Here is a 19627-nt window from a genome sequence, read left to right as displayed (position 1 = left end):
GTCGCCATCGGTGCGCCCAGTGTCTGCGTCGTTACCAGTACATTAACCGAGGCCCCAACAGACTTATAGCATACGGACACGTACGATAAACTAAAGCCATACAGCATCACTATTAATGGTTGCGTTGACGGGTTTAATCGTCGTGTCATGTGAATGGAAGCGTACAATACAAACAACCACCCAAAAATAATCACGGGTTACTGGATAACCACAGTAACGCGCAGTAGAGGCCGATCCAGGTACTGAGACCCGAGCTTCTCGCCGCTGAGCTTAATGTTTCATCTGAATAAACTTTGACCCAGTTTGCCACTGACCTTTCCCATACTGTCAGTTAATACTGTAGATCATTCTCAAGCTTGGTGCTGAGAAAGCGCTTTTGCTGTGCTTGTGGATTAAGCGCTCCGGTGAGCAGCAACAGTGTTGCGGTATATGAAGAGCATTTTTTTATGTTTCATATATTTTTGGTGTTTATATATTTATGATCAAGATAAATATGGTTTTATAGTATGATTTTAAGCATGTCACTATTATTATACAGGTTATAAATGCTTTATAATGCAGGTCTGGAACTGATTAATCCGATTTACACGAATTCCTACATGAAAAATCGATTCGTTTTCTGACCAAGTCGGACTTCTACCAGCCTTCTGGAACGGATTAAGGTCGAAAACCGAGGTTCCAGTGCGCTCGTGCACATCTGTAAAACCAAAACAGCTGCTTTCTGATACACACACAGTGTACAAACGTATTCCTATTGCTAAATCTTCATTTTTACTCTCCCTGCTCATTTAATAGGACTGAACTTGCGCAACTGCGCATTAACAGACCGCGTTCCTGACCGTGTGCTTCTCTGACCCCCCATCGTGGACGTTACTGGCTCCTGACAGTTCCTGCATTTAATTTAGCTATGTCATAACTTCTGGCTTGCCTGCGCTCCACGTTAGCCGAGCTCTCCGGGGAGCTGCTATGATTTCCACATTTAGGAAAGCCTGGATCTGTTTCCCCTTTTCCCATCACATAAGTCTCTCTCCACCCCGGTCTGAGCACAGCAGCGCTTTTTGATGACTTGTACATTTTTCGGATGGTTCTCTGTTTCCCCATCCGTCTGCGCGCTGGTAAAACGGACGACGGCGGCATCGCCGGGCGTGTTAATCTCTCACTCGCGGATCCACCTGATGCTTTCTTTTCCACTGAACGCTCGTAACTCAGCGCGTCTCGCCCTCCCCGTCTGACCTTCGCACCGTCCCCTCTGCTGTTCCCACCCCAAATACCTGACCTTTCACCCACACCTGATTTTTTGTCCCCCACGGGCATCCCACACCCAGCGGTGGCATCAGCGAGGTTTCCGTTCTCTTCACACGCATGACACGAGCGCTAAAATTAAAGCGATAAAAATTTTTGTGATTTTTAATCCTCGTCCAAACGATCATTTAGTGATTAAAACTATTTCCACACTGAGAGACTGTTGTGGCAGTTTTTACTGGATGAAGGTCAGGAAACACCCTGGACAGGTCACCAGTCCATCAACACACACACACACACACCTGGCTGCATGTGTTTGTACTATCAGAGGAAACCCAAACAGACACGAGGAGAACATGCAAACTCCACACAGAGAGGACCCGGACTGCTCCCGAACCCAGGACCTTCTAGCTGTAAAACCCTGAATAACACCTTTAGCATTTTCGCCGGCACCCTGGCTCAGAGGGTAGCGCTGTCGCCTCACAGCAAGAAGGTCATGGGTTCGATTCCCAGGTGAAGCAAAAACAACGTGTAAGTGAGGTGAACTCACTCACTCTCACTCAGTTTCTTAACCGCTTATCTAATCAGGGTCGCAGGGGGGTGCTGGAGCCTATCCCAGCTTTTCAATGGGCGCAAGGCACACAGTAACACCCTGGACGAGGCGCCAGTCCATCGCAGGGCACACACACACACACACACACACACATTCACCTAGGCAATGGTGAATGCAGGGCAATTCAGTGTCTCCAATTAACCTGACTGCATGTTTTTGGACTGTAGGAGAAAACCGGAGCTCCCAGAGGAAAACCAACACAGACACGGGGAGAACCCAGGACCTTCTTGCTGTGAGGCGACAGTGCTCAGCCGTGATGGTGTTTGATATTAAACTTGAACTGATGAATCATGGGTAACCCAAATGAAACCGATGTGGAAAACATCACCTTCAAATCCACTTTTAGATTAACCCTCTCACCAGTGGGTGCAGCTCAGAAATCATCTGCAGCAGTCGCAGTAGGTGTTGCCTGCTGGTCGGGTCAAGATCGGGAATCATGGACACCAGACGCTGGATCTGCTGGTGGATTGGATCCGGCGCAAGAGGATAGATCGAGGGAAGGACCCGGAGCAACATGCCGTTACCTATAAATAACAAAAAATGAATTATAATCTATATTAGTTACACTATATGGACAAAAGAATTTGGACACCTGATCACAAGCTTGTCAGACGTCCCATATAAAAAACAGCACCATGTATCTGTGTTTATCTGGATTCTCCTCACTGTTTCACTTTTAAACTTGTGTTACAGCTCCAGCTTCTGAGAAATGGTGAGAATCAGAATCAGCTTCTCCCAGAGTCTAAAACGCTTCTGGTTGAAAATAAAGCTTAACGTGGTTTAATGTAGTAAAAGAAGGAGACAGGAGCACTAAACTTCTCTTCATTATTACTGCTCATAAGTTCCTCCACTAATCACATTCCTCACTCGCTGTTTTACTACAGTAAGTCACGCTAAGTTTTGTGCACCCGCCGTCACACTTCATAGGAAATAAGCAGTTTTGTTACTTCTCATGTGAATGCGCCGGTGCTGAAGGGAATACGGTATTCCAACATCAAGCATCTCCACCATTAAGAAGCGTCAGGAAACAATAAAGAAGTAAAACTAAAGTGCAGCTTTTATTGTATTTTTATTGATGTTTAACTGTTTGTAATTGTATTTCAGTGTGTTTATATTATATTTGTGTTATTTTCAGTGTTTAAGTGTCAAAAACAACCTCATTATTTTACATGAGACTATCCAAACATCCTTAGGGGAAAAATACCCTGAAACTCAACATCTTTAAAACTTGAAGCCACTCCCAAAACCAACTGATGTCCAGTTTTAAGGTACCGCTGTAAATTTAATTAACTTCTTATGTAATTTAACATAATTAAGAATCCACAGGTTTGCTCTAAACAACGTCTTACTGTACTTGTACAGTGACGATATCTTATCTTAGAAAGGAATACCAGAGCTTAAACTACGGTATTCCAGGAACTCCGGCCTTATTTGAGCTCCTGTTCATCCAGTTGACAAAGATCCAGATCCCAAACATCCCACAGGTGACCACATACACACATAAACACTCTCGAGTCTGGACACAACACGCTTCCACTGGAACCGGCCACGATAACAAACGTGTGGGAACATTCGGATCAGACGTGCAGGTCTGCGAGAGACCCCAGAGATGAAATCCCCTCCTGAACAGGACTGTAGTGTTTTCCACTTCACGGTGTTAAATCCTTTACCCGGCCGGTCACACCTCTCCTGATCCTCAGGGATCAGATGCAGAACAAGATCTGGTCCTGATAAACCTTCCCATCATAAATCTCTCTGCACACACGGTCGTCCTGCAGGAAGTGATTTTTGATACCTAATACATTATTATATCATGCTGGTTCATACTGGATTTGAAAAACTAGCTTATAATGCACCACATGTGTGTGTGTGTGTGTGTGTGTGTGTGCTTCAGATCAATGCTAATACTGCATTTGTGTTTCACTGTACTGTAGTTAAGCTTTGCTGTGGATCTGCAGCAGTGTGTCCAACATAAAGCTAATTTCTTCAACAAATTGTCCAAAACTCATCTCTATTTGAACTCTGAGAGCTCCGAATCCCGTTGCACGACCTGGGCTGAGCTTCTAGGTGCTCTTTTGGCTCTGATGACTACAGTTATTCCTTTATTTACTTTAAAACTTCAATATATTTCCTCACATCTTTACCTTTAATACCATAAATTACTGAACACCACAACTCCAAGAACCTGTAATACATTATTATTATTATTTATATGATTATTGGTCAATTAATGGTAAAAATTCCTCTGTATTCCATTATAACAGGGTTTTGTAAACTTTTTTCAAGCAAGCCAAATTTTGTCCACAATTTTTACCGCGACCCAGCCAACACAAACAACGCATTAAAACGAAACACAAAACGAATATACTTAATAATTAAAATGGTGGCAAACTGGTTCTACTGTGGTTTACAAGATGTAACCTAAAGTCTCCACAAGGGGGCATTTGTGTACAAGTTCATTTCGTGTGTATGTGCCTGTTAAAATGAGTTTATTAAATCATTAGTATCATTCTTTTAAACCATGCTATTTTTTTAATGTTATTTATGCATTTATCGTAGTAAATCTGTCTACCTCACCCACATGGTCCGGTCATCCCGCCCTAGCAGAAACGTGTCTGCTGCAAGCACTGACAATTATGCCCGCTAGACAATTGTGCCCAGCCGACCGATGGCAACTGAGGTGTTCAGAATCTCTGCGCTGGTGTGCTAACGGAATATTCCGCTATGCCACCTAAGCACCTTCTATTCTTTTAATTATATAGTAACAATAATTAATTACATTAATTACAAAATCAAGTTTGAACTACTAGATACAATCTCACAATGCATCAAAACACCTTGAGTAAGAATAAAAGTACCAATTAAATACTAATATAATGTTATATTTCATGTACTGTAGTGCAGAAGAAACGTAATAATGTTTACTTTATGTTTTTTCCAACCATTTAAACCTATTTTAAGAAAAAATTATTATTTAACTTTTGATGAACATTTGAGGTTGGTCATTTCAGCAGAACAGAGCACTGACCAGTGATAATTAAGAGACGTTTGGTGTCCCTAAGTTGTCATGTTAAACATTTCCGACTCTCAAGAGAAGCCGATTCTCAGTGTTTCTTATAACCCCGAGCTGTAAACACAAGTTTAAAAGTGAAACCACCCCACAGTTTCATTATGGATTTGATGGTTATTTCACCCCAACAACCCTCGCTGTGTGATAACTTAATGCACAAATATATTCCCCAGATTAAGCCTAATGGCTGGCAGGACCTGGAAATCCACCCACCGTTTGCAAACATGACTTATTCTGCACCCCGTAGAGTCAGTAAGCTATAATAAATAAAGATAACGAGAAGCAAACATCCAGACGTCGCTCGGGCTCCGTCTCCGAACCAGCTGTGATCACTGACAACCTGTAATTACAGAGCTCTGAGGAGGACTCCTCATTCATCTCACGTCTCCACTGACTTATAACGTCCAGATGCTGCACGTGAGCTCGTACGTGTACGTGTACGGTACATATGATTGTTCGTGAGATGCCTTCGCAGGGGAGCATGAAGTATTTATAAGAGTGTCCAGTGGAACGTGAACAGCAGATTCAGAAGAGTACCGGGGGAGCGGTGCTGAGCTCGTAAAGGTTTGTTTTTACTATTTTATTTCTGCATTTCTCCCTTTTTCTCCCAGTTTAGTCGTAGCCAGTTCCTCTTCCTCTGCTAGAGACCCAGATGGTGTATAAGGAGGGTATATTCTCCTGACACGCCCTCCCTCTGACATGCTTCCTCCACCGACCCCTTCTTATTTGCGTGTATTTCGGTGGGTTGGCGTGTGAGGTCGGTCTCACGTATGGAGAGTCACACGCTGATCTCCATGTTCCTCTACTTCTCTACAGGCACCTCGGCCTACTGACCAGGGTCCTTAGACTTTTTCCACCCCGATTTTGTCTGCTGCACCGTCTGCACTGTCGATTGTGCCCACTAGGGGCGCCCAGCTGACTGGTAGCAGAGCTGAGATCTGAATTCGGAGAGTTCAGTTTATTCAAAGCAACTTACAATTATCATTGAGGGTTGAGAGCCTCAGTGGCAACTTGGTGGTGATGGGGTTGGAACTGGCAACCTTCGAATGACTAGTCAAGTACCTTAACCGCCGAGCTTCCACTGCCCCTTAAACATTATTAAGAATGTTTTAAAATAATGAAAAATAATGTTTTCAGAATAAAATAAAACATAAACGGTAAAGAGTTTATTCCCAACATTTAAACATTCAGCCGACAGAGAGCTTAACATTCCTAATTCAAAGGCACGATTCAGTCTGAAATTGACCATTACAAACGCCTGACCGTCCTTACCAGGAACAACAGGTCCAGTCATCTCAGCTGGACTGAGTCAGAGCTCTCCAAGAGTTTCCACATTTAGGAACGCCTCTGCATGTACGGCACCTAGAGGAACCGCGTTCCACGTCCAGGGAACCGAGAGGGTTACACTGTTATTAGTGTATTAGGACGTGTGGTCTAAAGTGTGATCTGAAACTTGGTCGATGTGCTTCAGAGCAAAAAAACAATTGTGGTTGAACAAATTTAGAATTAGGACAATGAGTTCAGACATTTTTGAGTTACAGTTGTGTATGTGACTGATGTTTAGCATTAAGTTCTGCTGATGCTACACCAGCAACTTGTGAGGAATAATTTTTCTGTAGGAAGAACAGTCCAGTTTTATAATGATTAAAGCCACCTTCGCCACCTACAGGAATTAAAAACGAACCCAATTAGCAATATAATAAAACAAGGTAGAATAAAACTGTGGCTAAAAATGCTACAAACAAAAAAAAGGGACCAAAATAACTAATGACAGACACAAAAACATCAGCAGCCCACAACAGAGAAAGTGGACAGAAAAGGGATAGAGCAGAAATGAAAACTGGCCCTGCGGTAACCCAGTTCTTTGAAAAAGAGGGGAAAAAAGCAACCCAGAACATGGGACCCACTTCAAAATAACATCTGGCTGGTATTTGGTTCCCTCTTGATGCAACATGGACTGAGTTTCCAGAAAGAAATAAAAGCGTTCTGGTCTCATAAGCCAGTAGAAAACCAAGAGCGGTTTCTAGAGAAAGCAGATTGCCAACAGAAGAGCTGGCAAATCTGTGAGGAAGAAACCGTAATAAATAACCGTGAAACACCTCCACCTGGAGCCAATTAACTGCTCTCAACAGGTTGCAGGCGATGGTCAGTTAAGAAGAGCTGAGATGTCAATCATATGCACCTCCGTGCCCCCTCTGTCAGCCTTATTGACAAAGCAGAGGGACCTGATTCATTCATTTGTTTATTCATTGTATGTTTTAACACCGCTTTATCCTATTCAGGGGAAACAACCCGGACAGGTCGCCAGTCCAACACAGGAGCGTCAGTGCTACCCACCAAGCCACCGTGCCTCCCAGACATGATTCTGTAACCTGCAAATCTGTTTGTGTGGTTATTAAAACCACATTTGTGTATATTTTTATTAAATCATGACAAGCAGCAACACCTTTTTTTTTCCTACAGCGAATATAATACATTTAATCCTCCGGATGTTTCCGGATGTTTCTGTAATTACACACCCTCATACACGGAAGGGTTCGACGTACTGTGTGTCGTGACACATGTACATATTCAGCAATATTACAATTATCCGCAATTTGAGCCACAGGAGCACCTCCACACCAGACACCATAGCCTTAGACACCATGTTATCTGGCATCCACGAGTCTTGGCTGCCCACCAAATTCTTGGTAGTTCGTGGCTTGTCCTGGTTCAAAACACTCTGGTGGATCACTCATCATGAATAAACAAGTCACACATTCTTCTTTTTATTGAGTTTAAAATAATAACACGTGAAAGGTAAAAGTTTAAGCCAACCTTCAAAGGTTTAGTCAACAAAAAGCTTATTATTATTCGCCCCTCATGCCTTCCTTGGCTACCGAATGTTGGAAGAGGGAACCTCATTGTGCCTCTCCACTGATGGTGTAGGTGCCAGTGGCATTTTGTGGCATCACGGCTGCCTGTGAGCACTCCTTGCAGTTTCGGTGATACTTTAATCCAGTCGTTTGACCGTAACCATTTGGCCTTTATCAAAGTTACTAAGGTAGCACTGTCAGCTGTGCAGGTTCTGGGTTTGATTCCCAGGTTTAGTGATCTGGGACTTTTCTGTGTTCTCCCCGTGTCTGTGTGGGTTTCCAACGGGTGCTCTGGTTACATCCCACAGTACAAATACGTGCAGTCAGGTTACAAAGTCCCCCTACAGAGTTCCCAGAAAGAGATAACGGTGTGCTGGTCTCATGTGCCAGTAGAAAACCAAAAGAGGTTTCAACAGAACGCAGGTTGCCTACAGAGGAGCTGGCAAATCTGTGAGGAAGAAACCGTGGTAAATATGAACTCTTCCACCTGAAGCGAATTAGCTCCTTTCAACGGGGTTGCAGGGGACTGTCAGTTAATAAGAACTGACATGGCAATCAAATGCACCTCCGTGCCCCCTTTGTTGGCCTTATTTCGCAAGGTAGAAGGACATGATTCATTCATTCATTCATTCTATGTCCGTTTTACTATGGCTTTATCCTATTCAGGGTGGCGGTGGGTCCGATTCACTGGGTGAAAGGCAGGAAACACCCCGGACAGGTCCCTGGACCAGTCCAACACAGGCGCGTCAGTGCTACCCACCAAGCCACCGTGCCTCCCAGACATAATTCTGTAACTAGCAAGTCGACACACTGTGTCATGACACATTCACCTTTACAGCAGTATTAAAATTAATTAACCCCGGACAGGTCACCAGTAGGGCAGTAACGATACACAGTACCCACGATGCGATGCGATTCACGATACTGGGTTCACGATACGTTTTTTTTTTTAACAAAATTAAATTGAAGACAAATTATGACAGTTTCCTTTTATTTTTTCTCTTTTAAAAAATTCAATAAAATACAGTTTTTTTGTTTATCTGTTACTTATCGAAATAATGAATGTCCTTTTATTTCTAAACTTTACAAACTATGTAAAACAATGCTGCACATTTCCCTTTTTGTGTAAAACTGAAATAAAATAAATCCCTATTAAATAAACAAATGAATAATACGAATAAAGAAAGAATCCTCACATTAATACATTTGGCTGGAAAATTCCGAACCTGGCAACCCTGTAGTGACGCCAACCAGGCGAGGTGAATAGCGCCAGCGCCCTCTGCTGTTTAAAGTGAATATCGATTCATTATACATGTAAATCGATTTGAATCATTACACATGTGAAGCGATTTTTAACTGTCTTGTGGTGCATCGTTACATCCCTAAACACCAGTCGATTCATTCATCGACATGTCTAGTAGGAAAAGGACTACTGGTCACCCAGCAAGAGAGCAAGAATAAGAAAGAAATGGAAGATTAATGGAAGGGAACGACTGGTCTAGAAAGACAGACTGGGATACCAGAAGGAGATGTGTTGTGTTGGTAAAATTGTGTGTGTGTGTGTGTGTGTTGGGGGGGGGGGGCACTAAACCGGGTAAACCATGTTGAAGTAATTGTGATTTTCATTTCTGTAAAGAAAACAAAACAATACTTTCATTGTCAAACTGGTACTTGCAATTTTTGCCTCTCGTCATTTCTCTCCCTATTTTCCTGTCACCCCCCACCCCCCGGTTACCACGTTTTCCCCCCCCAACTGTAGGAACAGCAGATCTGTAATCACCCCACAGGCTACCTCCAATGAAGTGACTCCCCTATGTGTGTGTGTGTGTGTGTGTGTGTGTGTGTTTATATAGCCTGTGGAGAGTGCCTCACTCCAGCTCACTCCTCATTTACTCGTAGCTCAGAGCGGGTCGGACTCCCTGCCAACACGTCGCTCAGCGTTTATACAGCGACAGAGACGCTTCAGTCAGGTGATATACCAGTCGGACCCGCGTACCAGCCAGGATGCCGATCAGAAGGGTTCTCCAAGCTGCGTGTTTGGTGGCTTCAGTGCTGATGCTTCAGGCTTATGAATATGGCATAGAGGAGAACTACCCCGATCCCTACCACAACGAGATTGACGAGGAAGATCCCAACCTGAGTGAGTACCATGGCTCTTTTTTTTAGGAATACCATTCATATCATACTCAAAATTAAGACTGTAGACAATATATATTGATGGGACATGTCAACCCCAATATTCAGATATGTCCAAAGTCATGTTTTAGAATGCCCCCCTTTCCAGTCCTGGTAAATGTGTTCAATTCATGGTTATGTCTTTGCTACAGAGTCTGTCTAATATCGTTATACTGTACTACCAAACAATATATATTTCCCTTATTAATTTCATATTGATAAATGTAAATGTACTTTACCACACTCTTTCCAAATGCTCTGACTTCTACCAGCCAGCCAAATACTCAACCATGACAAGCTTACCAAGTAATTATACTTCTACCAGTCTGTAAAATCTTCTTACTTCTACCAGTCTGTAAAATCTTCTTACTTCTACCAGTCTGTAAAATCTTCTTACTTCTACCAGCCTGTAAAATCTTCTTACTTCTACCAGCGTGACAAATACCTAACTACAACAAGCTTTACCTGTCAGCCAAATGCTTCTACAGATCTTTAAATGGCTTTATCTGCTGTTACCTTTATTAGTTGGCAAACTTTCTCACTTTCATCAGTCTGCCAATTACTTATCAAATATCAGAACCCTTCACTTACCCTCCATCTACCAGTCTGTTAAATGACACGACTGTAAAATAATAATACACTTACTTTAACTGTTGTCATCTGCCTTACTACCAGTGTGTAAAATACTTGTACTGTTACCAGGCTGCCAAATACCAAACTACCTGCCACCCAAATGCTTCTATGGGTCTTTAAAATGCTTTATCTGTACTTATCGTTATTACCACACTTTTTCCAAATGCTCTGGCTTCTACTAGCCAGCCAAATACCTAACTACAGCAAGCTTACCAAACGATTACACTTCTACCAGTCTGCCAAATATCTAACTATGACAAGCTTTTACCCAACGCTTCAACAGGTCTTTAAATGGCTTTATGTGCTCTTACCCTTAACAGTTGGCAAACTGTCTGTTAAATAACACGACTGAAAAATGTACAATACACTTACTTCAACTGTTCTGCCAATTGCCTATCTACCAGTCTGTAAAATAGTCTTACCTCTACCAGCCAGCCAAATACCTAACTACAACAAGCTTTTACCTGCCAGCCAACTTTTCAACAGGTCTTAAAATGCTTTATCTGCTCTTACCTTTATTATTGGCAAACTTTCTCACTTTCATCAGTCTGCCAAACACTTTGTCCAATGCCAGAACCATGATTTAACTTACCCTCCATCTACCAGTTTGTTAAATGCCACAACTGTAAAATAATAACACACTTACTTCAATTTGCCTTAATACCAGTGTGTAAAATACTTCTACCAGGCTGCCAAATAACCAAACTACCTGCCACCCAAATGCTTCTACGGGTCTTTAAAATGCTTTATCTGTTCTTACCTTTATTAGTTGGCAAACTTTCTCACTTTCATCAGCCTGCCAAACACTTTGTCAAATGTCAGAACGCTTCACTTACCCTCCATCTACCACAACTGTAAAATGTACAAAACACTTCAACTATTCTGTCATTTGCCGAACTACCAGTCTTAAAAATCGTCTCACTTCTACCAGTCTGCCAAATATCTAACTACAACAAGCTTTACCTGACAGGCAAATGCTTCAACGGGTCTTTAAAATGCTTTATCTGCTGTTACCTTTATTACCACAACTTTTCCAAATGCTCCGGCTTCTACCAGCCAGCCAAACACCCAACTATGACAAGCTTACCAAATGATTACACTTCTACCAGTCTGTAAAATCTTCTTACTTCTACCAGCCAGCCAAATACCCAACTACAGCAGTCAAATGCTTCAGCAGGTCTTTAAATGGCTTTATCTGCTGTTACCTTTATTAGTTGGCAAACTTTCTCACTTTCATCGGTCTGCCAATTAGTTTGTCAAATGTCAGAACCCTTCACTTACATTCCATCTACCAGTCTGTAAAACCAGTCTGCCACAAACTCTGACTTTACCAAATACATTAGTAAATTTTGTAATAACTTCAATGTAAGAGTTCAATGTGTCTCCTGTTTGTGTTTCTATCAGTCTGCAATATGACCTTACTTTTACCAGTCTGCCAAATATCATCATTGTAAAATGTATTATGTCCATATTTCTACCAGTCTGTTCATTAGAATCAAAATTACTTACTTTTACTGAACACTTCAATGTCTTCTACCAGTCTGCCAAATAATCTTACTTCCATCAGCCTGCAAAATACATTTTTGCTTCTCTTTACTTTAACTACAGCAAACTGGTTTAACATATCAAACCTTTTCCAACTACAAATGCTTGTCCACTAGTGGTGCGCAAAAAAACTCCTTAATTTTACTCATATAGTTCATCCATCAGGCAAAAAAGTGCTTCTAATGTACTGAATTCATACTGCTAGTCCTTCACTACCTGTAGCTGTGTTATTCTATGGAATATTTGTATTGGTATTCATCAATCTTTACGTCTAGTGAGTAAATTAAGTCGTACCTGAAAATTTGATTCTAAATTCTAACATGGTGAAAGTGTTCAGGTCTGGTGAGAGACTTTATAATTACTATAATACAACCATATTATAATCATATCAGCCAATAATCTTCTACAGGATTAAATATAACTACATTATATGGCCAAAAGTATGTGGCCACCTGACCATAATCTGTCAGACATCTCATTTTAAAACAAGCATTAAGACGTTTTGCTCTTCTGGGACGGTTTACCACGAGGTTTTCATTTGTGCTCATGTAGTCGAGAGTCCATTGTTACACAAGTGCAATACGCATTTTAGAGTGATTAAGCTTTCTATATAAACTGAGCTTGTATTATTGTATACTGTATTAATCTTGAGTGCTGCTGATGCTCGCTGGCGCAGTAAAATGGATGAAGTCAGTTACTGGAACCGAGACGAGCTGCATTTCACGTCAACACAGAAACGCCGAGCCAAAGCGAGTCAGCAGTCCGTAACAGAACGGCGCTTATAGAGGCGCGTGTGCGACCCACGTTTAATTACAACTGCACAGTTAGCATTAGGGACGCTCTCGGGATGTAAACATCTCTATGTCGGCGTATTTGTGTCCAGGCCAAAGCTGGCTGGAACCGCTCAGAGAACGAGACCTCGTCGGTTTTAGGGTAATGATGTAAACACGCCGGGGCCCTCGGTAAGATACGAGGAACAAAGCTTCTTTTCAAACGCTTCCTGAAGACAAAAGACTTGGCAGAAGGTTTTAATCAAATAAACATGGGAAATGATCGTTAGCAAAATGACTCTCCTTCCAGTGAAATTCTTAGCAATTAATGCTTTTGACTCATCGAGGCAGGAATTCAGTGTGAGTTTATATCTGATGATGAAGCGTTAACATCCCGATCCCATTGTTTTTACGATTCTAAAGAAATGTGTTGCCCAACGGCTCTGCTTCTTCATTAATCACCATTTTAATAACACTAAATTCAAGCAGGTCATCATAATACAGAATCAACACGAATTAATGTGCTAAACGACCTACCGCTCGCCTCCGGTTGTGTGTTTGTTTTAGTACGGGTAGAATTTGAGAGTTTTGGACACTACAGAGTGAATTTTGAATCAGCAAGCGTGGCAGTTTGTTAGAGCCAACAAGAATGCAGCATGGTGGCCAACAAGGTTCAGTTCTGGGTCCCTTATTGTTCATAATTTATACACAGTCCCCGAGTCCAAAAAGTATTCTGACCCAAATTGTGGTTAGATGCATCAAATTAGCCTTGAGATGAATCTAGAGCGCAATTTTCACTGCATTTCCATTTTCACAGAGATTCAGACTAAAGGCTTCTATTGTGAATCTATGGTTTAATTTTTCATCCAACTTGAGGCGCCACGTGTCCCTTTAAACATCCGCTTCAACCTCTCGTCCAGTGCTTCTTAAATTAAAACCAGCATCAGCACTTCAACTGGCCCTCCTTTATCTAAACACAGGTCAGTTCTGCTCTCGGTGTATTTAGTCCATGACATCTAACCCCACTTGTGTCTCTGCCCTCACAGTGGAGGCCCCGACCGACCCTCCTTCTGGCCCTTGCTCGGCCCCGGAGTTCAACAAGTGGGACAAGCTCTTCACCATGCTGGAGAACTCGCAGATGAAGGAGAACATGCTGCTCCAGTACTCGGACGACATCGTGAAGGTGGGCCTGCAGTCGCTGCGCGCCGAGGTCCTGGAGCTGATGGCGCAGTCGAGCGGCTCCTGCGCGGCCGCCGTCGAGGGCTCGGCGCGACGGGCCGGAGCGTACGCCGAGGCGAAGCTTCAGCAAGCCCTGGATCACCTGAAAGACCACGTGATCAAGCACCAATCACGGCAGGAGGAAGCCCTGCAGCAAATCGTGGAAGCCAGTCGGGAGCAGGCGGTCCGGCTCGATAAGGTGGAGAGCAGCTGCCTGGACGGCAGGGTCAAGAGTCTCAACACCAGACATCTAGAGCAGGAGAACAGAGACGTGGAGGATAAAGGAAGGCTGGCCAGAAGCCTACAAGCCATGTCGGAAGATCTGCAGAGCCTCCGAGAACACTTGGTGTTCTACACACAAGCCATGGCCAGCAAAATAGTGCCTGCAGGTAAGAAACAAGAGCCACTGACACTCTGGTCCTATTTAGATACGTACATACAGTATAAAACGTAAAATTGGAAGCGCGTCAAGCTAAGTGTCAAGTTGGCCCCAACGTATCTCTCTACATCCTGGGTACTAGTGTACAGTTACCCAGTTTATGGACTGGAAAGTCCCCAAAGGCTTACAATTACGGCCGAATACAATTTGGGCAATTGAGGGTTGGGCGCCCAACTGAGGCAACTTGTCAGCGGTGGGACTTGAAGCAGCAACCTTCTGATCATTAGTCCAATACCTTAAGCCTTGCAAAATCAGTGCCAGACTGAATGGGAACAGCTCCCAGTACCACGTACAAAAATCTATCGACAAGCCTTGTCAAATGAGTGGAGGCTGTTAAAGTCTCAAAGCTTAAATAGATGGTTTTGGAATTGAATGTCCAATGAGCTCATGGTCAGACGTCCGGATACTTTTGGCCACACAGTGTAGATTAAACGGAGGGCAGAGTGTCCGGCCGTCTTATCAGGCGTCCTTTTATCCGTTCGGAGACTATTCTGGGAGCGCTGGACACGAGACGGGATCGAACCATGATGAGAGAGGTCGTCCATGTCAGTGTCCACTGTTCCACACGCCTTATTTATAGTGCAAAATTATTGGGACACCTACACATATCACCTACAGAAGCTTTATGACAGTTAATTCTACACCAGTAGGCATTAATATGGGGTTGGCCCCACCCCTTTTGCACCTATAACAGCTTTCACTCTTCTGGGAAGGCTTTCGACTAGATTTTGGAATGTGTCTGTGAGAACTTGTTTCTAGCTTTGTGCACTGAGGCACAGTCATGTTGGAATAGAAAGGGACCTTCCCTAAACTGTTCCCACAAAGTGGTTCTTGGTATGCTGAAGCATTAAGATTTCCCTTCACTGGATCTAGGAGACCTAAGCCAACCACTAACAAACAACCCCATAGAATGATACCTCCTCCACCACACTTCACAGTTGGCACAATGACGTCTCCTGGCAGACTGGTCAATCAGAATGTCAGATAGACAAGCGTGATCAGTCACTTCTCAGAACATGTTGCCACTGCTCCAGAGTCCAGTGGTGGCATGTTTTACACCACTCTGATGCTAAAAGCTCCCGAGATGCAGTTCCTGTGCTGATTTTAATGCCAGAGGAAGTTTGGAACTCAGCAGTTATCGAGTCAGCCGAGCGCTGGCGACCCTGCTCTGTATAAGTATCTGGTCTGCAAATTCATGGCTGAGCTGCTGGGGTTCCGAAACGCTTCCACTTCTCAATAACACCCCTCACAGTTGGTGGTGGAATATCTAAGAGGGAAGAAATTTCACTAACTGACACCTGTGGCAAAGAGGGGTGTCCCAATACTTTTGTCCACATAGTGTACATGTAATTATTAATCATCTTGATGCAGTTTAACTTGAGGAACATCTTCCAAAAAAATAAAAAGGCTGCTGAAGTGTCGAGTCGTAAACGTTGATCATTTTTAAACAATCGACTTTCCAGCTCAAACCATCAGCCGACAGTTTACAGCTATAACGACTACAGACTACAGACCACACTCGGAGACTAAACTTCACTGAGGTGGTACCACAAGGGTCCGTCATTAGTTCCTTTAGAATGTGCAAACACGGCCAAAAGTTTACATACTTGTGTGATTTTAATCATTCCAGCAGGTGTCTGTGTTTTTAATAGGCATTGACGAGCCAAAACATTAGAGCCACCTGAAAATAGTGCATGAGACGGTCAAGTATACAGTGCGTGCTCGCTCCGCTCCCAATTTCTTCGATTTTAGCCCAATTTGGTACATCTGAATATTTCAGATCCTTCAGTTATTTTAATATAAGATAAAGACGTCATGAGTAAACACAAACTGCACCTCATAAATGATCATTCCAGTTAGTGAAGATAAACATTGACTAAAACCTTCATCACCCTGTGAATTAGTAATCTGCTAAATCAACCAGTTAACTAAATTCACTGGGTGAGCTGGGGGATGGAAAAAGGAGGCAGTGTTTTTTTTTTTTAATGTATAATGTAAAATTCTAGTTTAATATAGCATGTCTGGCATGTCTTAGTATTTATCATGTTTCTTTAAATGATTATTATTGTGCTAGACATTCTTTATTATAATATTTAAATAAAAATAAATAAATAGTAAATAAATAAAGATAAAAAAATAAGTAAAATACATAAATGAATAAAAATAAATAACTAATAAATAAATAAAGTTAAATACATTAAAAAAAAAATTAAAAAAAAAATTAAAAAAAAAAATTAATAAAGATAAAAATACTAAAATACATGAATAAATAAAAATAAATAAATAACAAATAAATAAGGATAAAAATTATAAATAAAATACATAAATAAATAACAAATAAATAAATAATAAATGAATAAGAATAAAATAATAAATAAAATACATAAATAAAAATTAAAAAAACAAATTCAAATAAATACAAGAATAAATGAATAAAAATAATTTAAAAAATGAAATGAAAAGAAAATAGAATGTATATTAATGCAAACTTTAGATGGACTGCATTTTTATGACTACGTGTTACCAGAAATAATTTCCACACATTTCTATTTATTATATTTATACATATATTTTTTGTACATTTAATAAACTGCTGCATTATTACATATTTTTTTTTATCTTAAATATTCTTAATGTTAATGTATAATAACTAGAGCTTAGAAATCAACAGTCTGGCTGTCTAACTGCTGAGTTCCAAACTTCCTCTGGCATTAAAATCAGCGCAGAAACTGTGCACCGGGAGCTTCATGCTATCAGAGTGGTGTAAAACATGCCACCACTGGACTCTGGAGCAGTGGCAACATGTTCTGTGGAGTGACTGATCATGATTGTCTATCTGGCATTCTGATGGACCAGTCTGAGTTTGGCGTTCGCCAGGTGAACGTCACCTGCCCGACTGCACTGTGCCAGCTGTGAAGTGTGGTGGAGGAGGTATCATACTACGGGGTTGTTTTTTAGGGGTCGGCTTAGGTCTCCTAGTTCCAGTGAAGGGAAATCTTAATGCTTCAGCATACCAAGAACAACTTTGTTGGAACAGTTTAGGGAAGGTCCCTTTCTATTCCAGCATGACTGTGCTTCAGTGCACAAGGCAAATTCCCACAGACACACTCCAAAATCTAGTAGAAAGCCCTCCCAGAAGAGTGAAAGCCGTTAAAGCTCTGTACGGTTTGGATTGGCACCTTGTCCTGGTTTTCCTTACCTGTAACAAAAGTGCTATTTTAGCTAAAATAAATAAACACGTTTGTATTTCTGTTTTTTTTAGGATGTGACACGGCTCTGTTCTTCCCCATGCGATCTTCAAGGACCTACGCTGAGGTGATCCCCCAGAATTCCATGCAGAGCCGCGCCTTCACCATGTGCCTGTGGGCCAAACCGACCCAAGTGCTCAACAAGACTGTATTATTCTCCTACGGCACCGACAGCAACCCCCTGGAGCTGCAACTGCTCCTGAGCAAGAACAGCGCCCTCTTCACCGTGGGGGGCGAAACGCACCTGGTGGTGGCGCAGGATGCCATCGAGGAGGGGCGCTGGGTGCACCTGTGTGGAACCTGGAGCTCAGAACAGGGCCTGGCGTCACTCTGGGTGGACGGACAGAAAGTGGCAAACTCTCCGGGCGTGGCGGAGGGGCACGAGCTGCCCGACGGCGGGGTCGCCGTCCTGGGTCAGGAGTACGCAGGCGAGGGTCTGGCTAAACGATTCGGCTTCCAGGAAACGTTCAACGCCGACGAGGGCTTCACGGGGAAGATAAGCGGCGTGAACGCGTGGGACCGAGTCCTGAGCGAGGAGAAGATCGTGGCGCAGGCTCGGGTGGACGGCAGGAGCTGCGGTGCCCGTGGGAACCTGGTGGCCTGGGGCGTGTCTCAGTTTTTGGAGAAAGGAGGAGTCAAACTCATATACTAGATACGACTGCTGCTGAACATCTTAAATACACTCAAACGTTCCCCCAGCGAGCAACTACGTGGATCAGTCGATGAATTAAAGCTGCTCCTGTCAGGGATGTGATTTTTATTTACACTTCCCAAAGAACTGGAGAAACCACAAGCACCAAAGAACAAAGCAAGCAAATAAATAAATAAATAAATACAATGAACAAATAAATAAATAAATGAATAAATAAATAAACAAAACAAATAAATAAATAAAATAAATAAATAAAACAAAAAAAATAAAAATAAAGAAAAAATAATAAATGAAGAAAGGGAAAAAAATACATTAATAAATGAATAAAAAACAAATAAATAAATAAAGATAAAAATAATAAATAAAATACAAAAATAAAAATAAATAATGAATAAAAATGTATACATTAATAAATAAATAAAGTTTAATTAAAAAAAATAATAAAAAGAGAATAGAACTTTGGACGGACTGCATTTTTATGACTGTGTTACCAGAAAGAATTTCCACACATTTCCATGTATTATATTTATACATATATATATATATATATTTTTTACATTTAATAAACTGTTGCATTACTGTATGACCCTGTGTTATTTTCTGTTATATATCCAGTAGCGTGTTGGTTTAAAATCTTTTTTAAATGAATAATGATTAATTTTTTCCGTGTTTGTACTCAGATTTTGCTGAAATCCTCCGATATTAACGTTCTGTTACTGAATGTGTGTGAAATGTTTACAAAGTCGGGACTTTTCCTCTTTCTGTTAATGTGATGATAAATGTATGATACTGTATTTGTGTTTTATAGGGAAGAAATGAACCCACACGCTGTCTGTTGTATAAAGAACGTCTGTCTGTTACTGAATGTAAAAGGTGATTTTTATTATTAAAGACATGTATAGTACACGTGGACCCGGCGCTTCTTTAAACACTACAACACCATTTTAAACAATATTAATTAATATAATTACATTTTACCATATACAGATAGAGATTCTCTGCTGTGACTGAATGGCTAGATGTTTATTTGATAGTTTAGAACTTTGTGGCATGACCGAATCTCTCGTTATGTATTATGATCACTGCTGACTTCTCTGTGCCTATATAAATAAACCACAAGCTCTACAGTGAAAATTCTGTAGATATTTAAGTAGTTGTCATTTAGTA

At 41.7% G+C, this 19627-nt stretch overlaps 2 protein-coding genes across 2 annotated transcripts in view; one reads left to right on the top strand and one right to left on the bottom strand.

The window, feature by feature from the left end:
- veph1 (ventricular zone expressed PH domain-containing 1) overlaps positions 1 to 19627 on the bottom strand; it is an 81336-nt gene that overhangs the window by 50282 nt on the left and 11427 nt on the right. Inside the window, exon 4 of the mRNA XM_063004919.1 lies at positions 2216 to 2379. Coding sequence (XP_062860989.1) covers positions 2216 to 2379 — 164 coding nt within the window. The remainder of the gene's footprint in view (positions 1 to 2215; positions 2380 to 19627) is intronic.
- ptx3a (pentraxin 3, long a) lies at positions 5472 to 19366 on the top strand. The gene is made up of 4 exons (XM_063004918.1): positions 5472 to 5489; positions 9634 to 9920; positions 13950 to 14510; positions 17823 to 19366. The coding sequence occupies exons 2-4, from the start codon at positions 9785 to 9787 to the stop codon at positions 18458 to 18460; spliced, it is 1335 nt and encodes a 444-aa protein (XP_062860988.1). The 5' UTR covers positions 5472 to 5489; positions 9634 to 9784; the 3' UTR covers positions 18461 to 19366.

Source organism: Trichomycterus rosablanca, chromosome 11 (genome assembly GCF_030014385.1).
Source record: "Trichomycterus rosablanca isolate fTriRos1 chromosome 11, fTriRos1.hap1, whole genome shotgun sequence".
NCBI classification, from domain to species: domain Eukaryota; kingdom Metazoa; phylum Chordata; class Actinopteri; order Siluriformes; family Trichomycteridae; genus Trichomycterus; species Trichomycterus rosablanca.
This window is presented reverse-complemented; position numbering and strand designations above follow the sequence as displayed.

Excerpts from the sequence above, each read along its gene's own strand:
- ptx3a (XM_063004918.1), top strand. The coding sequence starts at position 9,785 with ATGCCGATCAGAAGGGTTCTCCAAGCTGCGTGTTTGGTGGCTTCAGTG. Across the intron at positions 9,921-13,949 it reads CGAGGAAGATCCCAACCTGA|TGGAGGCCCCGACCGACCCT; the intron begins GTGAGTACCATG and ends CTGCCCTCACAG. Across the intron at positions 14,511-17,822 it reads CAGCAAAATAGTGCCTGCAG|GATGTGACACGGCTCTGTTC; the intron begins GTAAGAAACAAG and ends TGTTTTTTTTAG.